Source organism: Palaemon carinicauda, chromosome 29, assembly GCF_036898095.1.
Source record: "Palaemon carinicauda isolate YSFRI2023 chromosome 29, ASM3689809v2, whole genome shotgun sequence".
Taxonomy (NCBI): domain Eukaryota; kingdom Metazoa; phylum Arthropoda; class Malacostraca; order Decapoda; family Palaemonidae; genus Palaemon; species Palaemon carinicauda.
The window spans coordinates 84,296,536-84,319,207 of record NC_090753.1 but is presented as its reverse complement, the minus strand read 5'-3'; the positions used below and the strand labels follow the sequence as shown (position 1 = coordinate 84,319,207).

The window sequence follows — 22,672 nt, the reverse complement described above, 5'->3', positions numbered from 1 at the left end:
CGGTGCGGGGGTAGTGGGGCCTAGGAGAGTGGGGCTAACATAAGTTGGGGGTACGTGGGAAAGGGGTGAATGTCCAAGAAGGTATTGTACCTCCAAGAGATGGACGTTAGAGTTTGGAGTTTTAGGAATTGCTTATATAGTGCAAAGATATAGTTAAATAACTCTAGGTTCTAATTTTTGTTTTTATCATGAAGACTTTTTTGAGATAATCACTCAATATTTAAAAGAAATTGAATTAGATTAGTATAATACTTAAAAGAAATTGAATTAGATTAGTATAATATTTGAAAGAAACTGAATTAGATTAGTTTATTACTTAAGAAATTGAATTAGATTAGTATATTACTTAAGATATTGAATTAGATTAGTATATTACTTAAGAAATTGAATTATTAGTATATTTAAGAGAAATTTAATTGGATTAGTATATTTAAAAGAAATTGAATTAGATTAGTTTATTACTTAAGAAATTGAATTAGATTAGTATATTACTTACGAAATTGAATTAGATTAGTATCTTACTTAAGAAATTGAATTAGATTAGTATACTTAAGAGAAATTGAATTAAATGAGTATATTTAAAAGAAATTGAATTAGATTAGTGTACTTAAAAGATACTGAATTAGAATAGTATACTAAAAAGAAATTGAATCAGAATAGTATACTAAAAAGAAATTGAATTAGAATAGTATACTACTTAAAAGAAATTGAATTAGAATAGTACACTACTTCAAAGAAATGGAATAAGAATAGCATATTTAAATAAATTTAATTAGAATAGTATACTACTTAGAAGAAATTTGATTTGAATATATGATGTTTAAGAGAAATTGAATTAACATAGAATATTCAAAAATTAATTAAAATACAACATTTAAAAGGCATTAGTTAACTCTAGGTGCTATTTCTTTTATCATTAATTCTGATTTAAACTATGATGTTTAAGAGAAATTTCATTGACGCAATATAAGAGAAATTGAATTATCAGAGAATATTTGAAATAATTAAAATAGAACAATATTTAAAAGGAATTATATTTAAATATTATGATATCGAAAATAATTGGAATTTGAATAGTATATCTTAAAGAAATTGAATCAAAATAGTATAATATCTAAAAGAAATGGAGTTAAAATAGTATAATATTTAAAGGAAATGGAGTTCAAATAGTATAATATCTAAAAAAAAAAATAATTAAAATAGAATACTATCTAAAATAAATCTAATTAAAATAGTGTAATATCTACAAGAAATTGAATTAAAATAGAATACTGTCTAAAAGAAATCTAATTGAAATAGTTTAATATCTACAAGAAATTGAATTAAAATAGAATACTATGTAAAAGAAATCTAATTAAAATAGTTTAATATCTACAAGAAATTGAATTAAAATAGTATATTATCGAAATGAAATTGAATAAAAATGTATGATATACAAAAAAAAAAAAAAAAAAAAATAGAATATTTAAGAGACTGTTAATTAGAATACACTATTTAAAAGAAATTGCATTCAAATGGAACAATATTTCAAATATTTAAAAGAAATTGCATTGAGATGGAACAATATTTCTAATATTTATAAGAAATTGCATTCAGATGGAACAATATTTCAAATATTTAAAAGAAATTGCATTCAGATGGAACAATATTTCAAATATTTAAAAGAAATTGCATTCAGATGGAACAATATTTCAAATATTTAAAAGAAATTGCATTCAGATGGAACAATATTTCTAATATTTAAAAGAAATTGCGTTCAGATGTAACAATATTTCAAATATTTAAAAGAAATTGCATTCAGATGGGGCAATATTTCAAATATTTAGAAAAAAATTGCATTCAGATGGAACAATATTTCAAATATTTAAAAGAAATTGCATTCAGATGGAACAATATTTCAAATATTTAGAAAAAAATTGCATTCAGATGGAACAATATTTCAAATATTTAAAAGAAATTGCATTCAGATGGAACAATATTTCAAATATTTAAAAGAAATTGCATTCAGATGGGACAATATTTCAAATATTTAAAAGAAATTGCATTCAGATGTAACAATATTTCAAATATTTAAAAGAAATTGCATTCAGATGGAACAATATTTCAAACATTTGAAAGAAATTGCGTTCAGATGGAACAATATTTCAATTATTTAAAAGAAATTGCATTCAGATGGAACTATTTCAAATATTTAAAAGAAATTGCATTCAGATGGAACTATTTCAAATATTTAAAAGAAATTGCATTTAGATGGAACAATATTTCAAATATTTAAAAGAAATTGCATTCAGATGGAACAATATTTCTAATATTTAAAAGAAATCTAATCAAAATGCTAACATTTAAAAGAAATAAGAAAATTTAATTAAAATAATATTTCAAAGAAATTTAAGATAGTATATTTTTGAAAAATTAAATTAAAATGGTATATCTTGAAGAAATAGAATTAAAATGGTATGATATTTTAAAGAAATTAAATTAAAATGGTATGATATTTTACAGAAATTTAATTAAAATGGTATAATACTTGAACAAAATTTAAGTAAAATAGCATATGAAATGTGATATTTTAAAGAAATTAAATTAAAATGGTATGATATTCTAAAAAAATGAATTAAAATAGCCTGATAGTCTAAAGAAATTGAATTAACATAGCCTGATATTCTAAAGAAATTGAATTAGAATAGCATGATATTCTAAAGAAATAGAATTAAAATAGCCTAATATTCTAAAGAAATTGAATTAAAATAGCCTGATATTCTAAAGAAATTGAATTAAAATAGCATGCTATTTTGAAGAAATTGAATTAAAATAGCATGCTTTTTTAAAGAAATTGAATTAAAATAGCATGATATTTCTCAGAAATTTAAATAAAATAGCATGATATTTCTCAGAAATTTAAATGAAATAGCATGATATTTCTCAGAAATTTAAATAAAATAGCATGATATTTCTCAGAAATTTAAATAAAATAGCATGCTATTTTGAAGAAATTTAATTAAAATAGCATGCTATTCTAATGAAATTGAATTGAAATAGCTTGCTATTTTGAAGAAATTTAATTAAAATAGCATGCTATTTTAAAGAAATTGAATTAAAATAGCATGATATTTCTCAGAAATTTAAATAAAATAGCATGATATTTCTCAGAAATTTAAATAAAATAGCATGCTATTTTGAAGAAATTTAATTAAAATAGCATGCTATTCTAATGAAATTGAATTGAAATAGCTTGCTATTCTAAAGAAATTGAATTAAAATAGCATGCTATTTTAAATCAATTGAATCAAGATAGTATAATAAACAAAATTACAGTAAAATATTGTAATATTTAAAAGAAATAAAAGAAACTGAATCAAAGTAACAAAAAAAACCTTGAATATCTAAAGGCATAAATAAGCCATTTACGTATTTCCGTTAGAAGAATAGGCCGATATGATCTCAGCCACTGGGTGCGCACTGTCCCTTGGGGTTAAAAGCAGTTGGTTCTTGAAGTAACTAAGGGTTAAGATTGTATAAAACGATTTCTTTTACCTCCAGGAACTGGACATTTAAGATTTTTCATGGTCATCGTTGTATGAAATTAGATTATGACTTTTACTTTATTTTAAAAGTATTATCCGTTACACATTGTAACCAGACTTTAAATAATGACTTATATTACAGGTATTATCCGTTACACATTGTAACCAGACTTTAAATAATGACTTATATTACAGGTATTATCCGTTACACATGGTAACCAGACTTTAAATAGTGACTTATATTATCCGTTACACATTGTAACCAGACTTTAAATAGTGACTTATATTACAGGTATTATCCGTTACACATGGTAACCAGACTTTAAATAATGACTTATATTACAGGTATTATCCGTTACACATTTTAACTAGACTTTAAATAATGACTTATATTACAGGTATTATCCGTTACACAGGGTAACCAGACTTTAAATAATGACTTATATTACAGTTATTATCCATCACACATGGTAACCAGACTTTAAATAGTGACTTATATTACAGATATTATCCGTTACACATTGTAACCAGACTTTAGATAATGATTTATATTACAGGTATTATCCGTTACACACGGTAACCAAACTTTAAATAATGACTTATATTACATGTATTATCCGTCACACATGGTAACCAGGCTTTAAATAATGACTTATATTACAGGTATTATCCGTCACACATGGTAACCAGACTTTAAATAATGACTTATATTACAGGTATTATCTGTTACACATGGTAACCAGACTTTCAATAATGACTTATATTACAGGTATTTTCCGTTACACATGGTAACCAGACTTTAAATTATGACTTATATTACAGGTATTATCTGTTACACATGGTAACCAGACTAAATAATGATTTATATTACAGGTATTATCCGTTACACATGGTAACCAGACTTTAAATAATGACTTATATTACATGTATTATCCGTCACACATGGTAACCAGGCTTTAAATAATGACTTATATTACAGGTATTATCCGTCACACATGGTAACCAGGCTTCAAATAATGACTTATATTACAGGTATTATCCGTCACACATGGTAACCAGACTTTAAATAATGACTTATATTACAGGTATTATCCGTTACACATGGTAACCAGACTTTCAATAATGACTTATATTACAGGTATTATCCGTTACACATGGTAACCAGACTAAATAATTATTTATATTACAGGTATTATCCGTTACACATGGTAACCAGACTTTAAATAATGACTTATATTACATGTATTATCCGTCACACATGGTAACCAGGCTTTAAATAATGACTTATATTACAGGTATTATCCGTCACATATGGTAACCAGACTTTAAATAATGACTTATATTACATGTATTATCCGTCACACATGGTAACCAGGCTTTAAATAATGACTTATATTACAGGTATTATCCGTCACACATGGTAACCAGACTTTAAATAATGACTTATATTACAGGTATTATCCGTTACACATGGTAACCAGACTTTCAATAATGACTTATATTACAGGTATTATCCGTTACACATGGTAACCAGACTTTAAATTATGACTTATATTACAGGTATTATCCGTTACACATGGCAACCAGAATTTAAATAATGACTTATATTACAGGTATTATCCGTTACACATGGCAACCAGACTTTAAATAATGACTTATATTACAGGTATTATCCGTTACACATTTTAACCAGACTTTAAATAATGACTTAAATTACAGGTATTATCCGTTACACATGGTAACCAGACTTTAAATAATGACTTATATTACAGGTATTATCCGTCACACATGGTAACCAGGCTTTAAATAATGACTTATATTACAGGTATTATCCGTCACACATGGTAACCAGACTTTAAATAATGACTTATATTACTGGTATTATCCGTCACACATGGTAACCAGACTTTCAATAATGACTTATATTACAGGTATTATCCGTCACACATGGTAACCAGACTTTAAATTATGACTTATATTACAGGTATTATCCGTTACACATGGTAACCAGAATTTAAATTATGACTTATATTACAGGTATTATCCGTTACACATGGTAACCAGACTAAATAATGATTTATATTACAGGTATTATCCGTTACACATGGTAACCAGACTTTAAATTATGACTTATATTACAGGTAGTATCCGTTACACATGGTAACCAGAATTTAAATAATGACTTATATTACAGGTATTATCCGTTACACATGGTAACCAGACTTTCAATAATGACTTATATTACAGGTATTATCCGTTACACATGGTAACCAGACTTTAAATTATGACTTATATTACAGGTATTATCCGTTACACATGGTAACCAGAATTTAAATAATGACTTATATTACAGGTATTATCCGTTACACATGGTAACCAGACTAAATAATGATTTATATTACAGGTATTATCCGTTACACATTGTAACCAGACTTTAAATAATGATTTATATTACAGGTATTATCCGTTACTTATAGTAACCATGTTTTAATTCAAGATTTATATTACACTTATTATCTGTCACATTTGGTGACCAGGTTGATTAAATTCCTGATTTACATTACAGGTATTATCTGTCTCATATGGTAACTATGTTCAAAACAATGGTAGGGCCATAGCCTCTGTACCTTGGTCTTCCACTGTCTTGGGTTAGAGTTCTCTTGCTTGAGGGTACGCTCGAGCACACTATCTTATTTCTCTTTGTCTTGTTTTGCTAAAGTTACTGTAGTTTATATAGGAGATATTTATTTTAATGTTACTTTTCTTAGAATATTTTACTTTCCTATTTTTTTCCTCACTGGGCTATTTTCCCTGTTGGAGTACCCGGACTTATAGCATCCTGTTTTTCTAACTAGAATTGTAGCTTAGCTAATAATAATAATAATAATAATAATAATAATAATAATATATTACAGATATCTGTCACATATGGTAACCAATTCTTAAGTAACGATTTATATTACAGGTATTATCCGTTAGATTTGCTAATCAGGTTTAAGTTAATGATTTATATTAAAGGTATTGATAAAGTTTTAAAGGAAAAGAAACAGAAAAAATCTTTAAAGAAACAAAGTTTTAAAGGAAAAAAATAGAAAATCTGGAAAAAAAACGTTTTGAAAGAAAAATAATAGAAAAATATTAAAAGAAACAAAGTTTAAGGAAAAACAGATTTTTTAAAGGATAAACAATAGAAAATCTTTAAAGAAAAAGTTTTAAAGGATAAGCAATAGAAAAATCTTTAAAGAAACAAGTTTTAATGGAAAAACAATAGAAAAATCTTTAAAGAAACAAAGTTTCAAAGGAAAAACAATAGAAGAATCTTTAAAGAAACGAAGTTTTAAAGGAAAAACAATAGAAAAATCTTGAAAGAAGCAAAGTTTAAGGAAAAAAATATTATTTTTTTTAAAAGAAACAAAGTTTTAAAGGATAATAGAAAATTCTTGAAAGAAACAAAGTTTTGGGAAAAAAATTGAATTGAAAAAATGTTTTAAAGGATAAACAATAGAACAATCTTTAAAGAAAAAGTTTTAAAGGATAAACAATAGATTAAAGAAAAAGTTTTATAGGATAAACAATAGAAAAATCTTTAAAGAAACAAAGTTTTATGGAAAACAATAGAAAAATCTTGAAAGAAACAAAGTTTTAAAGCATAAACAATAGAAAAATCTTTTAATGAATAAAGTTTTAAAAGAAAAATACAGATAAATCTTTAAAGGAACAAAGTTTTAGAGGGAAAACAATAGAAAAATCTTTAAAGAAACAAAGTTTTATAGGAAAAACAATAGAAAATCTTTAAAAAAAAGTTTTAAAGGGAAAAAAATAGACGGATTTTTAAAGAAACAAAGTTTTACAAGTAAACAATAGGAAAATCTTTAAAGCAACAAAGTTTCAAAGTAAAAACAACTTAAGAAAAAGTTTTAAAGGAAAAATACTAGAAAAATAAAGGAAGAGTTTCAACGCCAAAACAATAGAAATATAAAGGAAAAGTTTAAACGGCAAAAAAGAAATAGAAAAATCTTCAAAGAAACAAAGTTTTAAAGGAAAAACAATAGAAAAACCTTTAAAGAAACAATGTTTTAAAGGAAAAATAACAAGTCTTTAAAGAAACAAGTTTTAAAGGAAAAACAATCGACAAATCTTTAAAGAAATAAAGTTTTAAAGGAAAAACAATAGAAAAACTTTTAAAGAAACAAGTTTTAAAGGAAAAACAATCGACAAATTTTTAAAGAAACAATGTTTTAAAGGAAAAACAATAGAAAAACCTTTCAAGAAACAAAGTTTTGAAGGAAAAACAATAATCGACAAATCTTTAAGGAAACAAAGTTTTAAAGTAAAAACAATAGAAAAACCTTTACATAAATAAAGTTTTAAAGGAAAAACAATCGACAAATCTTTAAAGAAATAAAGTTTTGAATTAAAAACAATAGAAATCTTTAAAGAAACAAGTTTTTAAGGAAAAACAATCGACAAATCTTTAAAGAAACAAAGTTTTAAAGGAAAAACAATAGAAAAACCTTTAAAGAAGCAAAGTTTTAAAGGAAAACAATCGACAAATCTTTAAGGAAACAAAGTTTTAAAGTAAAAACAATAGAAAAACCTTTCAAGAAACAAAGTTTTAAAGGAAAAACAATAGAGAAATCCAAAATTCTCGTTCAAATTTCCATCGGAGATTACGAAAACAGAATCTTGTAATACGAAATCAACACAAGGCTCAAATAATTCACACTTTCTCAATATCTGTGTAACTACGATCTAAACCGTGATTGTAACAAGACTCTCTCTCTCTCTCTCTCTCTCTCTCTCTCTCTCTCTCTCTCTCTCTCTCTCTCTCTCTCTCTCTCTCTCTCTCTCAAAAGTTCGTTACGAAGGGGTTGTCTCGTGATGAAGATAAGGAATGAGTAACTATCCAAAGGTCATATTTCTTACTGGTCTTTTGGAAAATTTGATTGAGAGAGAGAGAGAGAGAGAGAGAGAGAGAGAGAGAGAGAGAGAGAGAGAGAGAGAGAGAGAGAGAGATTGTAACAGCCCCAGGATGAATACATTAAATGCTATAGCGTATGTGCGCACGAGGTGCCCTAGCATAAAAGACAAAACTTGAAGCTAACTTGTCTTTAAGACAAAGCTTGAAGCTAACTTGTCTTAAGACAAAGCTTGAAGCTAACTTGTCTTAAGACAAAGCTTGAAACTAACTTGTCTGTAAGACAAAGCTTGAAAAAAACTTGTCTTTAAGACAAAGCTTGAAGCTAACTTGTCTTTAAGACAAAGCTTGAAGCTAACTTGTCTTTAAGACAAAGCTTGAAGCTAACTTGTCTGTAAGACAAAGCTTGAAGAAAACTTGTCTTTAAGACAAAGCTTGAAGCTAACTTGTCTTTAAGACAAAGCTTGAAGCTAACTTGCCTTTAAGACAAAGCTTGAAGAAAACTTGTCTTTAAGACAAAGCTTGAGGGTAATTTGTCTAAGACAAAGCTTGAAGAAAACTTGTCTTAAGACAAAGCTTGAAGAAAACTTGTCTTTAAGACAAAGCTTGAAGAAAACTTGTCTTTAAGACAAAGCTTGAAGAAAACTTGTCTTTAAGACAAAGCTTGAAGAAAACTTGTCTTTAAGACAAAGCTTGAAGAAAACTTGTCTTTAGAAACCTCATTAATAGTGTTATTCCACTTGCAATCTGCCATATTGATTAGCCAAGACATTTCATCGGTTTTTAATTGAATTTAAGTAGTCTAGTCTTGTTTTACAATAATGAACGCTTAAGATACATACTTTATAGTACAGAACTATATATACAAATCGTGATATTTTTTTCATTATTATAATTATCATCATCATCATCATCATTATTATTATTATTATTATTAAAACTAAGTTACGACCCTAGTTGGAAAAGCAAAATCCTATAAGCCCAAGCACCCCAACAAGGAAAAATAGCTCCGTGAGGGAAGGAAATAAGGAACTAAATAAGTAAGAAAAGTAATTAACAATCAAAATAAAACATTTTGCCAAGTCAAAATAGTTAGTTAGTCTATAGTTTAAACTCTTAAGAAAATCTACCTTTCCTATATAATATTTCATAACTGGTTATATAAATAATTCTAACAGAAAATGAAAAGTAAATTTAATTGATAGTAAATAAGCAAATATTGATATACTGAATTACGCATTTAGAACCAAGATATCTCTCTACTGTAGGTTCTAGATCTTTCAAATATGCAGCCCTAGAGACACCTGAAAGACAATAAATTTAGGCTTTCAAGAGGAAACTGAAGACTTTCTTGTTCTCTCAAGTGCTTCGATAATGTGGATTTGACAATTAACGAGCAATATAAGGCATGAAAAATACAGAATACCTTAGATTGTATAGGCTACGATAAAACGACTTACGAAAGATCCTAAATGAACTCTCCAAAACCAAACCTTTGTTCTCTATTCTTGGGTAGTGCCATAGCCTCTGTACCATGGTCTTCCACTGTCTTGGGGTAGAGTTCTCTTGCTTGAGGGTACACTCAGAAAGACTATTCTATCTTGTTTCTCTTAATCTTGTTATTTTGAAGTTTTTAGAGTTTATATATGAAAGATTTATTTTAATGTTATTGTTCTTAAACTTCTCTTAGTTTATTTCTTTTCCTCACTAAGCTATTTTCCCTGCCGGGGCCATTGGGCTTATAGCATTCTGCTTTTTAAACTAGGGTTGTAGGTTGGTTGTTTAGGACCAGAAAAGAAGCCCTTAATGTAACTAGAATAGCAAGTCTAACTTACTATGAAAAAATGGAGATTGCAATGGAAAACTGAATATGTTTCCTATCTGATAGGATAGGATAGATAAAAGATCAACTCAATATCTATGTTCTTAAAATATTTCATTTTAATTGTTTATTATTTCTTATATCGTTTATTTATTTCCCTATATAATTTCCTCACTGGGCTATTTTTTCCTGTTGGAGCCCTTGGGCTTATAGCATCCTGCTTTTCCAGCTAGGGTAATAGCTTAGCTAATAATAATAATAATAATAATAATAATAATAATAATAATATTAATAATAATAAGATTATTATTATTAGTTAAGCTACAACCCTAGTTGGAAAAGCAAGATGCTAAAAGCCCAAGGACTCCAATAGGGAAAAATAGCCCAGTGAGGAAAACAAATAAGGAAATAAATAAACGATATAAGAAGTAATGAAAAATTAACTTGAAATATTTGAAAAACATTAACAACATCAAAACAGCTATTTCATACATAAACCATAAAAAGATTTATGGCAGCCTGTTCATACTGTTCAATATTTTCAATATTAAAACATTTGCAGCAAGTGAACTTTTGAAGTTCTACTGATTCAACTACCCAATTAGGAAGATCATTCCTCAACTTGGTCACAGCTGGAATAAAACTTCTAGAATACAGTAATAATGATAATGATAATGTTTATTGGACAAAAAATCCTTTCAAAAAGATTTACAAAAAAGACTCAGTCCAAGCCCATGTGGAGTAGAGCTCTTCGAGTAATAATACAACTAAAATAAACTCATCTTAATTTGTTGGACAGAAACTTACGGTCTATTAAATTTCTTATTCCTGATCTAGATATTAATATTTGGCACCGTCGTTCAATTAGTTCATTATGCACGTTGCATAAAATTTTTCATAATTCTGACCATCCTTTACATTCAGATCTCCCTGGACAATACTATCCTGTTCGTAATACTAGGCAGACAGTTAACTTTAAAATAGCCAGGCCTTCTCCACCATGAGGCTCAATACTACACAGTATTCTAGAAGTTTTATTCCAGCTGTGACTAAGTTGCGGAATGATCTTCCTAATCTGGTAGTTGAATCAGTAGAACTTCAAAAGTTCAAAGTTGCAGCAAATGTCTTAATGTGTAACAGGCTGATATAAGTCTTTTTATAGTTTATATATGATATCTGTTTTGACATTGTTACTGTTCTCAGAATGATTTATTGTTAATTTGTTCTCATTTATTTATTTCCTTATTTTCTTTCCTCACTGGGCTATTTTTCCCTGTTGGAGCTCTTGGACTTATGGCATCTTGCTTTTCCAACTAGGGTTGTAGCTTGGCTAATAATAATAATAATGATAATAATAATAATAATAATAATGATAATAATAATAATAATATCATAAATTAAGAACGAAAACTAAGAAGTAAAATTGGATATACATATACAAAATGTATACATACATATACATAAGTATATATATATACACACAGATACATATGAATAAAAATATTAGCCTAAAAACAAATGAAAATTTATATTTATATGATAAAGAAGAGTGGTATATGAAACTAATGGTATATACATTGAATATTATAGATATTACATTGAAAACTGTAGATATTAAGCAAAGATTCAGTGAAAGAATTAATTTTACAAACAGAATATCCTAAACAATGAAACTGATACTTACATTATAGTTATGTAGGCAAGTATAAGTATTTATGAACACAGCTTTAGTACCCAGATAAAAAGAGATTTGTATATAATTTCTTAAAAGATCGAATGCTAAACAATGCCTTTAGATGAGCGGGCAGAGTATTCCAATATTTATTACCTTGATGTAAATACGATTGCTCGCATGTGTTAATACGTATGAAAGGAAGAGTTAAGTTTGAATTTCTTGTTCCACATGGATGAACTGATTGTTCCTGAATTACTTTTCCTCTTAAATCTGGAAATTGGTTTAATATAAGTGTCTGGAACATCATATTAATTAAGGAGAGCTTATAAGTGTCTTCCAGGGTACACTCGGGCACACTGTTCTATCTAGTTTCTCTTCCTCTTGTTTTGTTAAAGTTTTTTATAGTTTATGTAGGAAATATTTATTTCAAAGTATTGTTACTGTTCTTAAAATATTTAATTTTTCCTTGTTTCCTTTCCTCACTGGGCTATTTTCCCTGTTGGAGCCCCTGGGCTTATAGCATCCTGCTTTTCCAACTAGGGTTGTAGCTTAGCATTTAATAATAATAATAATAATAATAATAATAATAATAATATCGAGAGCAATCGGAAGAGTGGCGATGTACGAGCTAAGTAATCACTGGAGCTTATGATTCTTACCAGTGTTTTTTGAATTACAATTAACAGTTGCAAGACGTTTCTACTACTACTCCCCCATGCCGTAATGCAGTAATTTAGGTGAGGAGATACTAACGAGTGATAAAATTGTTTTATGATATATAAAGGGAAATACTCTTTTAATCTATATATGATACTCATTACTTTGGCAATTTTATCAAGTGTCATATTAACATGCTTACTGAAAGTCAGTTTATTAACAAGCATTACCCCTAAAACTCTACCACTGGACTTCTGGTCAAGAGCGTGATTTCCTATAACAACTCTTATGTTATCTGGAACTCTATATAAAGACAAGACTATGAAGTAACGTTAACTTATTTGCTAGTAGCTTTTTTTTTTTTTTTTTTTTTTTTTTTTTTTTTTACAAGAGTTAAATCAGCAGTTAGTGTATCACAGAGGGAGTAGATATTTTTACGACTAAATTGAAGCGTAGTACCATCGGCAAAGAGTATGGAGCTTAGCCTACCACCTGAACGAGGTAAATCTTTGATGTAGCCGAAGAAAAATAACGGGCCTAAGACTGATCCCTGGGGAACACCTATTTTGACATTCATAACCTCTTGAGAGATGGCCATCGAGGGTCACAAATTGTTTTCGACTCGTTAAGTAGGATTTTAGTATGAGTAATGCATTTCCGCGTTTTCCATAATGTAGAACTTTTTAAGAAGCACAGCAGGAGGCACAGTGTCAAAGGCTTTACTCAAATCTGAAAAGACTGTACCAAGGTATTCATTTTCATTCATAGCTTTGTAGATATTTTCAAGAAGACCATTAAGGGCATCACTTATACTGACGCACGCAGGAAGCCATACTAACAGGTAGAAAAGATATTACATCTAATAAAGAAAGAGTTAGAGTCGATTGTATAGTGATTTTTCAAAATTTTTATTTAATAAGGGAAAGCAACTGATCGGTCTATAGTTATTTACATCCGATTAATCACCAGACTTAAGTAACACAGTAACGAACGCTATTTTAAAAACGTCAGGATAATATGCCAGAGGCAATACAACATTTGAACAAGAATATCTGAATGGCAAGTAAACAAGCATTATTCTTATATAGTCTAGTAGGAGGAGAATGAATATTGGCTTTTTTGTTGTGTGTAGTATTGAGCCTCATTTGATCTCTATCAAATATTGCCATCTAGAACTGGTAGCCCAAAAACCAGGGGGTCAATCTTGGTGTCTCCAAAGGCAGTAAAACTACAGAGAGAGAGAGAGAGAGAGAGAGAGAGAGACACACACACACACACACAGATTGCCTGGACCTTATTTCCGGACGGGGGGGGGGGGGGGGGGGGGGGGGGGAAGTCTTAGAAACACGTTACAATTACCAAGAAATCGAAGCATGGCTGGACAAACAGCGGGGTGTCAATTGAAAGATGACGGACAAAGGATTACGACGAAGTTGAAAAACAACATTAGCGCCATAGGTCAGCTGAGATTATACCTCTTATCCTGTTTATCATCCAGAGGCAGAGATTTATAATCCTTAGGAGCGGTTCATCCTTCATATGTAGGTCGTTGAGTCATCCTAAAGTTGTTTTGTTTTTACTTAAGGATTTTAATGATTTGGTGGATTTTTTTTTACAAGGATTTTATAGTTATTAATTTGAAATATACTTTCTATTCCTCTATTTATAAATTTATTGAACTCTCAATTAAACCATACTAAATATGAAAAAAAATATAAAATACTTAAAAGATTTTAATGATTTAAAGTAATTTCTTTTACATGCTTGGAGTCTATGAAGCGTGCGGTAGATGATGCATGTAGAAGTATTGATTTAAAAGCACAAGATAGAGACGACAGGCGAGATCTAACCGAGGCCCTTTGCGTCAATAGGCGTAGGAGGAGATGATTTAAGTTAATCTATATTAATTTGAAATCTTCTGTCTATCCAAAAATCTTATCGATATCGAACTAAATATAAAAAAATATAAAATATATTTCAAATAAAATTCCCAATTATCCTAATAATTTTTTTTATTTGCTACGGAAAAAGAAAATATTTTGAAACTCCAATCTATTCAATTATGGAACATAATATATTTTCAATAAATGTCCCAATTGGTCTGGTATTTTTTTTGTTATGCTAACCATAAATATATATATATATATATATATATATATATGTATATATATGCAAATACATATACATATATATATATATATATATATATATGTACATATATATATGTATGTATATACATATACATATATATACACATACAAATATATATAGTATATATATATATACATATATACACATACACATATTCACACACACACACACACACATATATATATATATATATACATACATACATACATACATACATACATACATAAATAAGAGTATATTTCCCAAAAATTCAAAATTGATAGGATAGTTATCCTCTGCTAAAAAAACTCTTCAGGCAAATATGCGGATTTCGATCAAATCACCTACAGTATTCCCCTTCATAAACATTGTTGACGTTTGAGCGCTTCGGGGTGCGTCATAATTGCCCTAGATAATTAGTAGGTCAACAGGCATGGTTAATCGTTTAACAATCTGCATATAATCCTCCTAGATATTATAATCCATACCCAGATGATTAGGGGATGGAAAACTCTCTCTCTCTCTCTCTCTCTCTCTCTCTCTCTCTGAGGTTTAATACCACCTCCTCCTGCTCCTGCTCCTCCTCCTCCTCCTCCTCCTCCTCCTGCTCCTCCTCCTCCTTCCCTCTCTCCCTCTCTCGCTCTCGCTCGCTCGCTCTCTCTCTTTCGCTCGCTCTCTCTCTCTCTCTCTCTCTCTCTCTCTCTGAGGTTTAATACCGCCTCCTCCTGCTCCTCCTGCTCCTCCTCCTCCTCCTCCTCCTCTCTTCCTCTCTCTCTCTCTCTCTCTCTCTCTCTCTCTCTCTCTGAGGTTTAATACCTCCACCACCTCCTCCTCCTCTCTCTCTCTCTCCTCTCTCTCTCTGAGGTTTAATACCGCCTCCTCCTGCTCCTCCTGCTCCTCCTCCTGCTCCTCCTCTCTTCCTCTCTCTCTCTCTCTCTCTCTCTCTCTGAGGTTTAATACCTCCACCCACCTCCTCCTCTCTCTCTCTCTCTCTCTCTCTCTCTCTCTGAGGTTTAATACCGCCTCCTCCTGCTCCTCCTGCTCCTCCTCCTCCTCTCTTCCTCCTCTCTCTCTCTCTCTCTCTCTCCTCTCTCTCTCTCTGAGGTTTAATACCTCCACCACCTCCTCCTCTCTCTCTCTCTCTCTCTCTCTCTCTCTCTCTCTCTCAGGTTTAATACCACCACCACCCTCCTCTCTCTCTCTCTCTCTCTCTCTCTCTCTCTCTCTCTCGTTTGATTGCTATCTTAAAGTCGAAATTGAAATATCTTTCTTTTAATTCAACCTCTCTCTTTCGCTCTCTTTCCATATGAATTCATTTGGTATCAAACTCATTACTATATATATGTAAACCATATTATTGTTACTATGTATTTGCCAATAAATTAATTAAAATAAAATGAATAGTTTTTGTTTACTATTTTTAAGTTAAAATTAACAGTCAGCTTGCCCTTAAATTTAAAAAAATCAGAATATCAATCATAAATGAAAAACTAAAAGTCAAAAATTAAAAGTTTTCTTTTAATTTAGTAAAATCATCAAAAATGAATAATATCAAGAGCGAAAAACTATGAAACTAAACGAAGTGAAATAGAAAAATGTTGGGAGCGAAAAACTATGAAACTAAACGAAGTGAAATAAAAAAAAATGTTGGGAGCGAAAAACTATGAAACTAAACGAAGTGAAATAAAAAAAAAATGTTGGGAGCGAAAAACTATGAAACTAAACGAAGTGAAATAAAAAAAATGTTGGGAGCGAAAAACTATGAAACTAAACGAAATTAAAAATGTTGGAAGCAATTAGGCAAGACACTTAGGACCAGCAAATAGGGTCAAATAGGGTTAATCAGCCCCTTGGGACCAGGTCACCGGGCTAATAGAAGCCTCTTTATGAAAGAACGTAATTAAAGGCTTAGATTAATGTTATTTGCCGTTGAAGACTCGGGAAAAGACGTATTTATTATTAACCGAAGCCTACTTAGGGAAGATTCGGATATAATGAGGACTGGTTTGGGTGATATTGTCGTTACTATTGTTATTGTTATAGTTATTGTTATTACTTCCGCCAACAAAGTTGAATGGAGGTTGTGTTTTACTCCCTGTTTGTAAGTTTGTGTTTGTTAGTGAACAGCTTCCTGGTCACCATCTTAATCGTAGAGTAATGACACTTGCAGGGATTAACTGTATGTAAAAGCTGGAAATGATTAAATTTTGAAAGGTCAAGGTCAAAGGTCAAGCTAAATGTCCAATTCACGTAATCAGCCATAAGTTTGGACATCGTTGCCACACAGACTTCAAACTAGGTTCCTATTTGAGTGTATGAAAATTCACACCGATTCATACATGTTAAGGTTGAAGGACGAGTCTATGATCAAGGTCAGACAAAAGGTCAAATTCCGGGCATCAACCATACGGCCAAAATTTTAATCGTAAAATGATGAAACGGGCAAGGATTTTAAACTTATGTAAAGAGCTGGAAATTATTAAAATTTGGAAGGTCAAAGGTCAAGGTCGCGGATGAGCAAAACGTCCATATCAGGTATAAATTGGGATATCCTAGTCACAGAGACTTTATTGAGCATATAAACCCAACACCAATTAATACATTTTAAGGTCAAAGGTTAAGGTCAAGGTCGAGCAAAAGGTAAAAAGATAAGCTACTGAGTGCTCCTCTATACTCATCTTTTTTTAATGAGGCGCATTTGCACCGCCTCGCAGCGGTGCCCTTTTCGCTCTGAAAAGTTTCCTGCTATCTGACTGGTTAGAATTATCTTGTCCAACCAATCAGCGATCAGGAAACTTTTCCGAGCGAAAAGGGCACCCCTGCGAGTCGGTGTAAATGTGCCTCACTAAAAAGAATTGGCTATAGTTACTCTTGTTATCACTTGTAGATGTTATAGACTACCATGGATCAGGTTAGACATAAGCTTACGTTCGTGCATGTATTATTAAGTATTCATATATGCCGATTCAATTATTGTTCTAACTACTGTGTATACATATAAATAGAATGAACTATTGAGTATACATGTAAACAGAATCAACTTGCGTATAATTGTAAACAAAAAAGCAATTTAATTGATTTTTTATATTAATACGTACACGCTGAATCAATTATTACCGAATTAATTATTGTGTATACAGACAAAGGATTTTTATCTCTTAAATACTTTACAGTCTTTACGTATTTCCGGATATTTCAAACTTAATTAGAAAACATTTTTGTTACGAATACATGAAATAACCCCAGCAATTTTAATACCAACTAGAATAAGAAAATACTAAAGGTTTAAAGGACGCTCATGGATGGAAGGGGCAAGGGACAGTGACATTGCCTTATCGAGTAGGGCAATGCCCTAGACACCGACTATAAATACATATGATCAGCGCCCAAGTCCCCTTTCTACAATGCCCTAGAGACTGACCATATATACATATGATAGGTGCAAAAGCCCCCTCTCTATAATGCCCTAGAGACTGACCATATATACAATGATCAGTGCCCAAGCCCCCTCTCTACCCAAGCTAGAACCAAGGAGGACCAGGCAGTGGCTACTGATGACTCAGCAGATAGATCTATAGGCTCCCCCCAAATCCCCCAAAACCCCCTTTCTACAATGCCCTAGAGACTGACCTTATATACAATGATCAGTGCCCCAGCCTCCTCTCTACCCAAGCTAGGACCAAGGAGGGCCCGGCAGTGGTTGCTGATGACTCAGCAGATAGACCTATAGGCTCTACCAAACCCCTCATACTTTCCTCACAAGAATGGTGAGGTTGCAGCGACCAAAGAAACTAAAGAGTTTGAGTGGGACTCTAACCCCAGTCTGGCGTCCACCAGTCAGGGACGTTACCACATCGGCCACTACAACCATAGGCAAAGCTTATTAGTATATTGAACATCAAAATAAATTGAAATTAGAATACTCACTCAAATAATTATCACAAACGCCTGCAAGGGTTCCAGTGACAGTTGCCATGTCATATTAATTCTCCTTATTCTGTCTTGTCTTCTTTATCTTTTTTAAACGTTATACACTCGAAGTTTATTTCCATTCACTTGGCCGTTTATTCAGATTAAAAAGCGCTTTTTGAAAACCGGGAATGATTTTATTAGATCCAAAACTGCAAAATAAAAAAAAGTAAAATAAGATTTTTTAAACAACAAATTTGATAAGGAAAAGCAATTTCTTTTATTTAAAAAATTCAAGAGGCAAAGTCTAATTTGATTTGGTATTTAAATGGTTTGATTTGAAAAATGTAACAGTTTTCTTTTTTCGCTTTGTACATTTTTTCAAGTTTTTGCACTGATATATATAGAAAGGAAAGAAAAGTTCTATAGAAAAAAAAAACAGTTTCTTCCATTTAAAAGTATTGTATAAATTAGATGGGAAATCAAACTGGTTTCATTTTAATAACATCGAAAGTTTTTTTTTTTTTTCATCTAAAACTAAATTTCAAAAGTTTTTGCGCTCATAGATTTTTTTTTCTTTTTTTAATAAAACACACCGAGAGTGATTTATCGTCGGAAGCTGATCTTAAAGGCCAAATTTCTCTTGAATCCTAAGAAAAATATTTACCCGTAAAACAAAATGCTAATTTCACTTTTAAAAATAACACAACGATTTAAAGTTAAATTCTATTTTCAATTTCATGTCTCACAAACTAACACTCGATCTGCCAAATAACCTTTGAATAGAAGAATCTTCACAAAGACCAAACGAGTTCGAATCACTAAGAAGATATTATCTAAACACACAAGTTGATAATCTAGTTCGTCTAACTTCTGAAGATAATATAAACTAAGAATTCATGTATAAGCGGTTTCAATACCCTGATACCCAGAACAGTAATCTAGCTTTAGTAATTCCCTAATTAGTACTTTGATAGTTTGGTTACGACAGGTAAATTACCCAATGGTAATTATTATTTTCAATTCGTCAAAATTTGGTACGATTTAAAAAAAAAAATCGTAAATTTTTTTAAATTTTGAATCTTATTTTAGAGATTAGTATTCATAATTATTGAAAATAATGTTAATAGTAATTATGATGGTAATGATAAGAGCAATGGTGATAATAATTTAAATTTTCCGTTTTCACTTTCATATAGCCGAATGATAATACTAATGATAATTGTATTTATATTTATTTACATAGAAGGGGATACATAGCTCATCTAATAATTCGAGTGTTTTAAAAACCAAATTTTCAAAAACTCCAAAAGGCATCCAAAATATTGAAATAATGATTGTAATAATTTTCTCCTTCGGTAGTTGTATTTAAACTGGTCATTCAGAAGCTCATTTGACAGTTGAGACCAGCTGCTCATTTGACAATTTAAACATGATTATCTCCCCTTTCTGTATCCAGACAAACAACAACAAAGAATTGACATTATCCAATGACAGTTTGGGAAAAGCTTCGTGCCTCTCTGGTTTAGCATTTTGTACCTTTTCGTGCCTCTCCGTCGTAGCATTTTGTACCTTTCCCCCCGACGTGAACTCGTTATGAGTTCCAGAGATTTTAATGGTGGTGGCCAACTGGGTTACAGGAGAGGCCGGCGTTGGTCGCGGCGAGAGGATGAAAACCGGATCCCGCGCAGACCTCCGGCTGGCAACCGCGTACCCCTACCCCAATTTGATGATGTCACCCTGGTCCTTCGGCAGGCCCTGCAGCTTAGCATATGGAGACATCGAACTAATACCCCGTTGCACTCTGAATCGTTGCTTCAGGCTCGTTTGAGAATTACAGAGGTGGTTGGAGTGAACTTCCCTTCATTGGCCGCTCAAAGCAATCTCTTGGATGTTGTCATAGATCCAGAACAGGTAATCAATGTACCGCACCTTAGGCTTCCACAGTTCCCTGGGTTTTTCGTGGTCCCAGTTAACGATCGTGCAACCAGAAACTCCGGCTGGGCCCGTAATCACGTGGATCTAGATTGGGAACGGGAGATTGCAAGGTTTTGGAATCTCGGTTCTCCCCAGTCTAACTCAATCTACAATGATCCAGGTGTAAACCGCCTCGGAGGCAGGCCTCCGTCAAACCCTCTGACGGCTTTCTTCGGCGACAGGGCCAGGCCTCGCCTTTCGCAGCACCAGGAGCTCCCAGACCTGTCAAACATACAACTCGGAGAGAGGATTCTTTACATTCGGTGCTTCATCATGGATTTGCTTCTGCCCGAACTTGTGCAGGTGGACATCACATCCCTTCTGGGCCTTTTTCGGACGTGGATGCGCGAGCATCCGGAGAACCCCGACATTCCTCTGGAGCAAGATCTCACCACAACCATCGGATGCATTTATTTTCTGATTTCGGTGCTGGAAGACGATATACCCCTTCTGGAGGGTCATGACCAAAGTGATAATGACCAAGGGAATGGACATGGCAGGTTTAATAGATGGAATAGAAGGAACCACAGGAGACATAGATTGGCACATATAGATTGCAGCATCCATGGGAGTAACTTACGCTTGGACATCTTGACTTATCTTAAGGGCGTCGTTTCCCTGTTCTTCCAGTATGCTGAAGCCAGCTACGAGTTTGCTCTTCGAATGCAAACCCAGTTGTTGGGCGCACGCCTGCATAGGAGCTGGGCCTCTCGGCCAAGTAATTCAGGTGCATCAGGAAACTTTTAATTTGCAGTTATTTTTTTCATGAAGGACAGGTTTTTGAGTTACTCTTAAAAGTTTTTTTTTTAGTTATTAATTTCCAGTTATTTTTCTATATGAAGGATAGGTTTTTTAGGTACTCTTAAAACAGTTATTTTTTAGTTATTAATTTGCAGTTATTTTTTTTATGAAGGACAGGTTTTTTACTCTTAAAACCGTTACTCTTTTTAGTTATTTAGTACCTGTAATTATTTTCTAAGTATTAATATTGTCAAATTGTTTTTAAGACTTCCAGATATCTTTTAAAATGTAAATCCAAAATTATTTTTTCAAAATCCTTTAGTTTCTTATGATTAGAAATGGATTTCCCAAGTGCTATTTTAATTCAAAAGTAAATTTCTATGCTTAATTTTATACTCTCATCCTATTATGTTTTCTTACATTTTTTGGGAGAATATTTAACCATTCATGGATTTATATTATATTACTAATTACTTTTTTTGAATGTTCTGTTTTGTAAAAGTTGTTTTTGGAATGTCAAGTGTTCTAGATTTGTTCTCCATACTGAAACCTAACAACCAATTTTGTTATTTGTAGTTAGAAAGTTTTTTTTGTCTCTTGAATAAATTATTCAACGAAGATCCTTTGCTATTTTTGTAATTAATTCTTTCATCTTGGTTTGTATTGAGTGTAAGTTGTTTTCCTATTTTCTAAAACATTTTTTATTGTATCTAGTATAAAACTCCTGTCTGATGTTACATTGTAATTTCACATAAAAAATAATGTACTTGGCTGAAGGAAATAAAATACACTAAATGATTCTGTAATTTATATTTTATATTAGAGTGAAACTAGGTTTCGAAGACTTTAAACACTATGAAAGACAACTGGTTGCTTTACACGTTGTTGTTGTTAGATTAGCTGGCCATTAAGGCCAGGCACGGGCTCTTGCACACTTTTAGTCTATTAGGTGTTGGTTACTTTTTTAGAATTTTACGTGATTTAGGTTATGGGATAATCTGCAACTTTAAAGGTGGTTTTGGATAGGATGTGGGTCGAGGATAATCAGCAGCTTGTATTTCTTATTAAGGCTTTAAATTACTTTCTTGTTATCTAAGTGCCTTATATATATATATATATATATTTTTTTCGTCGAAGGAAAGGAAGAAGGTGACTTGAGTTTTACATGAATTTCTATTACTATCAGTGAATTATTGTGACTCCTTACCAACTACACTGCTCTGAGGGGGAAAAAAGTACAGTATTGGCTTTCGATTGAAAGGATGGAGTAATGTTTTGTCATCGGTTATTCATGGAGAATTCACACACACACACACACA

The 22,672-nt window shown here is 31.2% G+C and overlaps 1 protein-coding gene across 4 annotated transcripts in view; it reads right to left on the bottom strand.

Annotated features, from left to right (window-relative positions):
- Positions 1 to 19,502, bottom strand: part of LOC137622293 (trichohyalin-like) — a 29,192-nt gene extending 9,690 nt beyond the window's left edge. For all 4 annotated transcript variants that reach the window (XM_068352851.1, XM_068352853.1, XM_068352854.1 and 1 more), the window contains exons 1-2: positions 19,412 to 19,502; positions 18,654 to 18,847 (exon numbers count right to left, since the gene is read on the bottom strand). In XM_068352851.1, the coding sequence (XP_068208952.1) occupies positions 18,654 to 18,702 (49 nt within the window). In that variant the 5' untranslated portion in view covers positions 18,703 to 18,847; positions 19,412 to 19,502. The remainder of the gene's footprint in view (positions 1 to 18,653; positions 18,848 to 19,411) is intronic.
- Between the last annotated feature and the right edge of the window lie 3,170 nt (positions 19,503 to 22,672).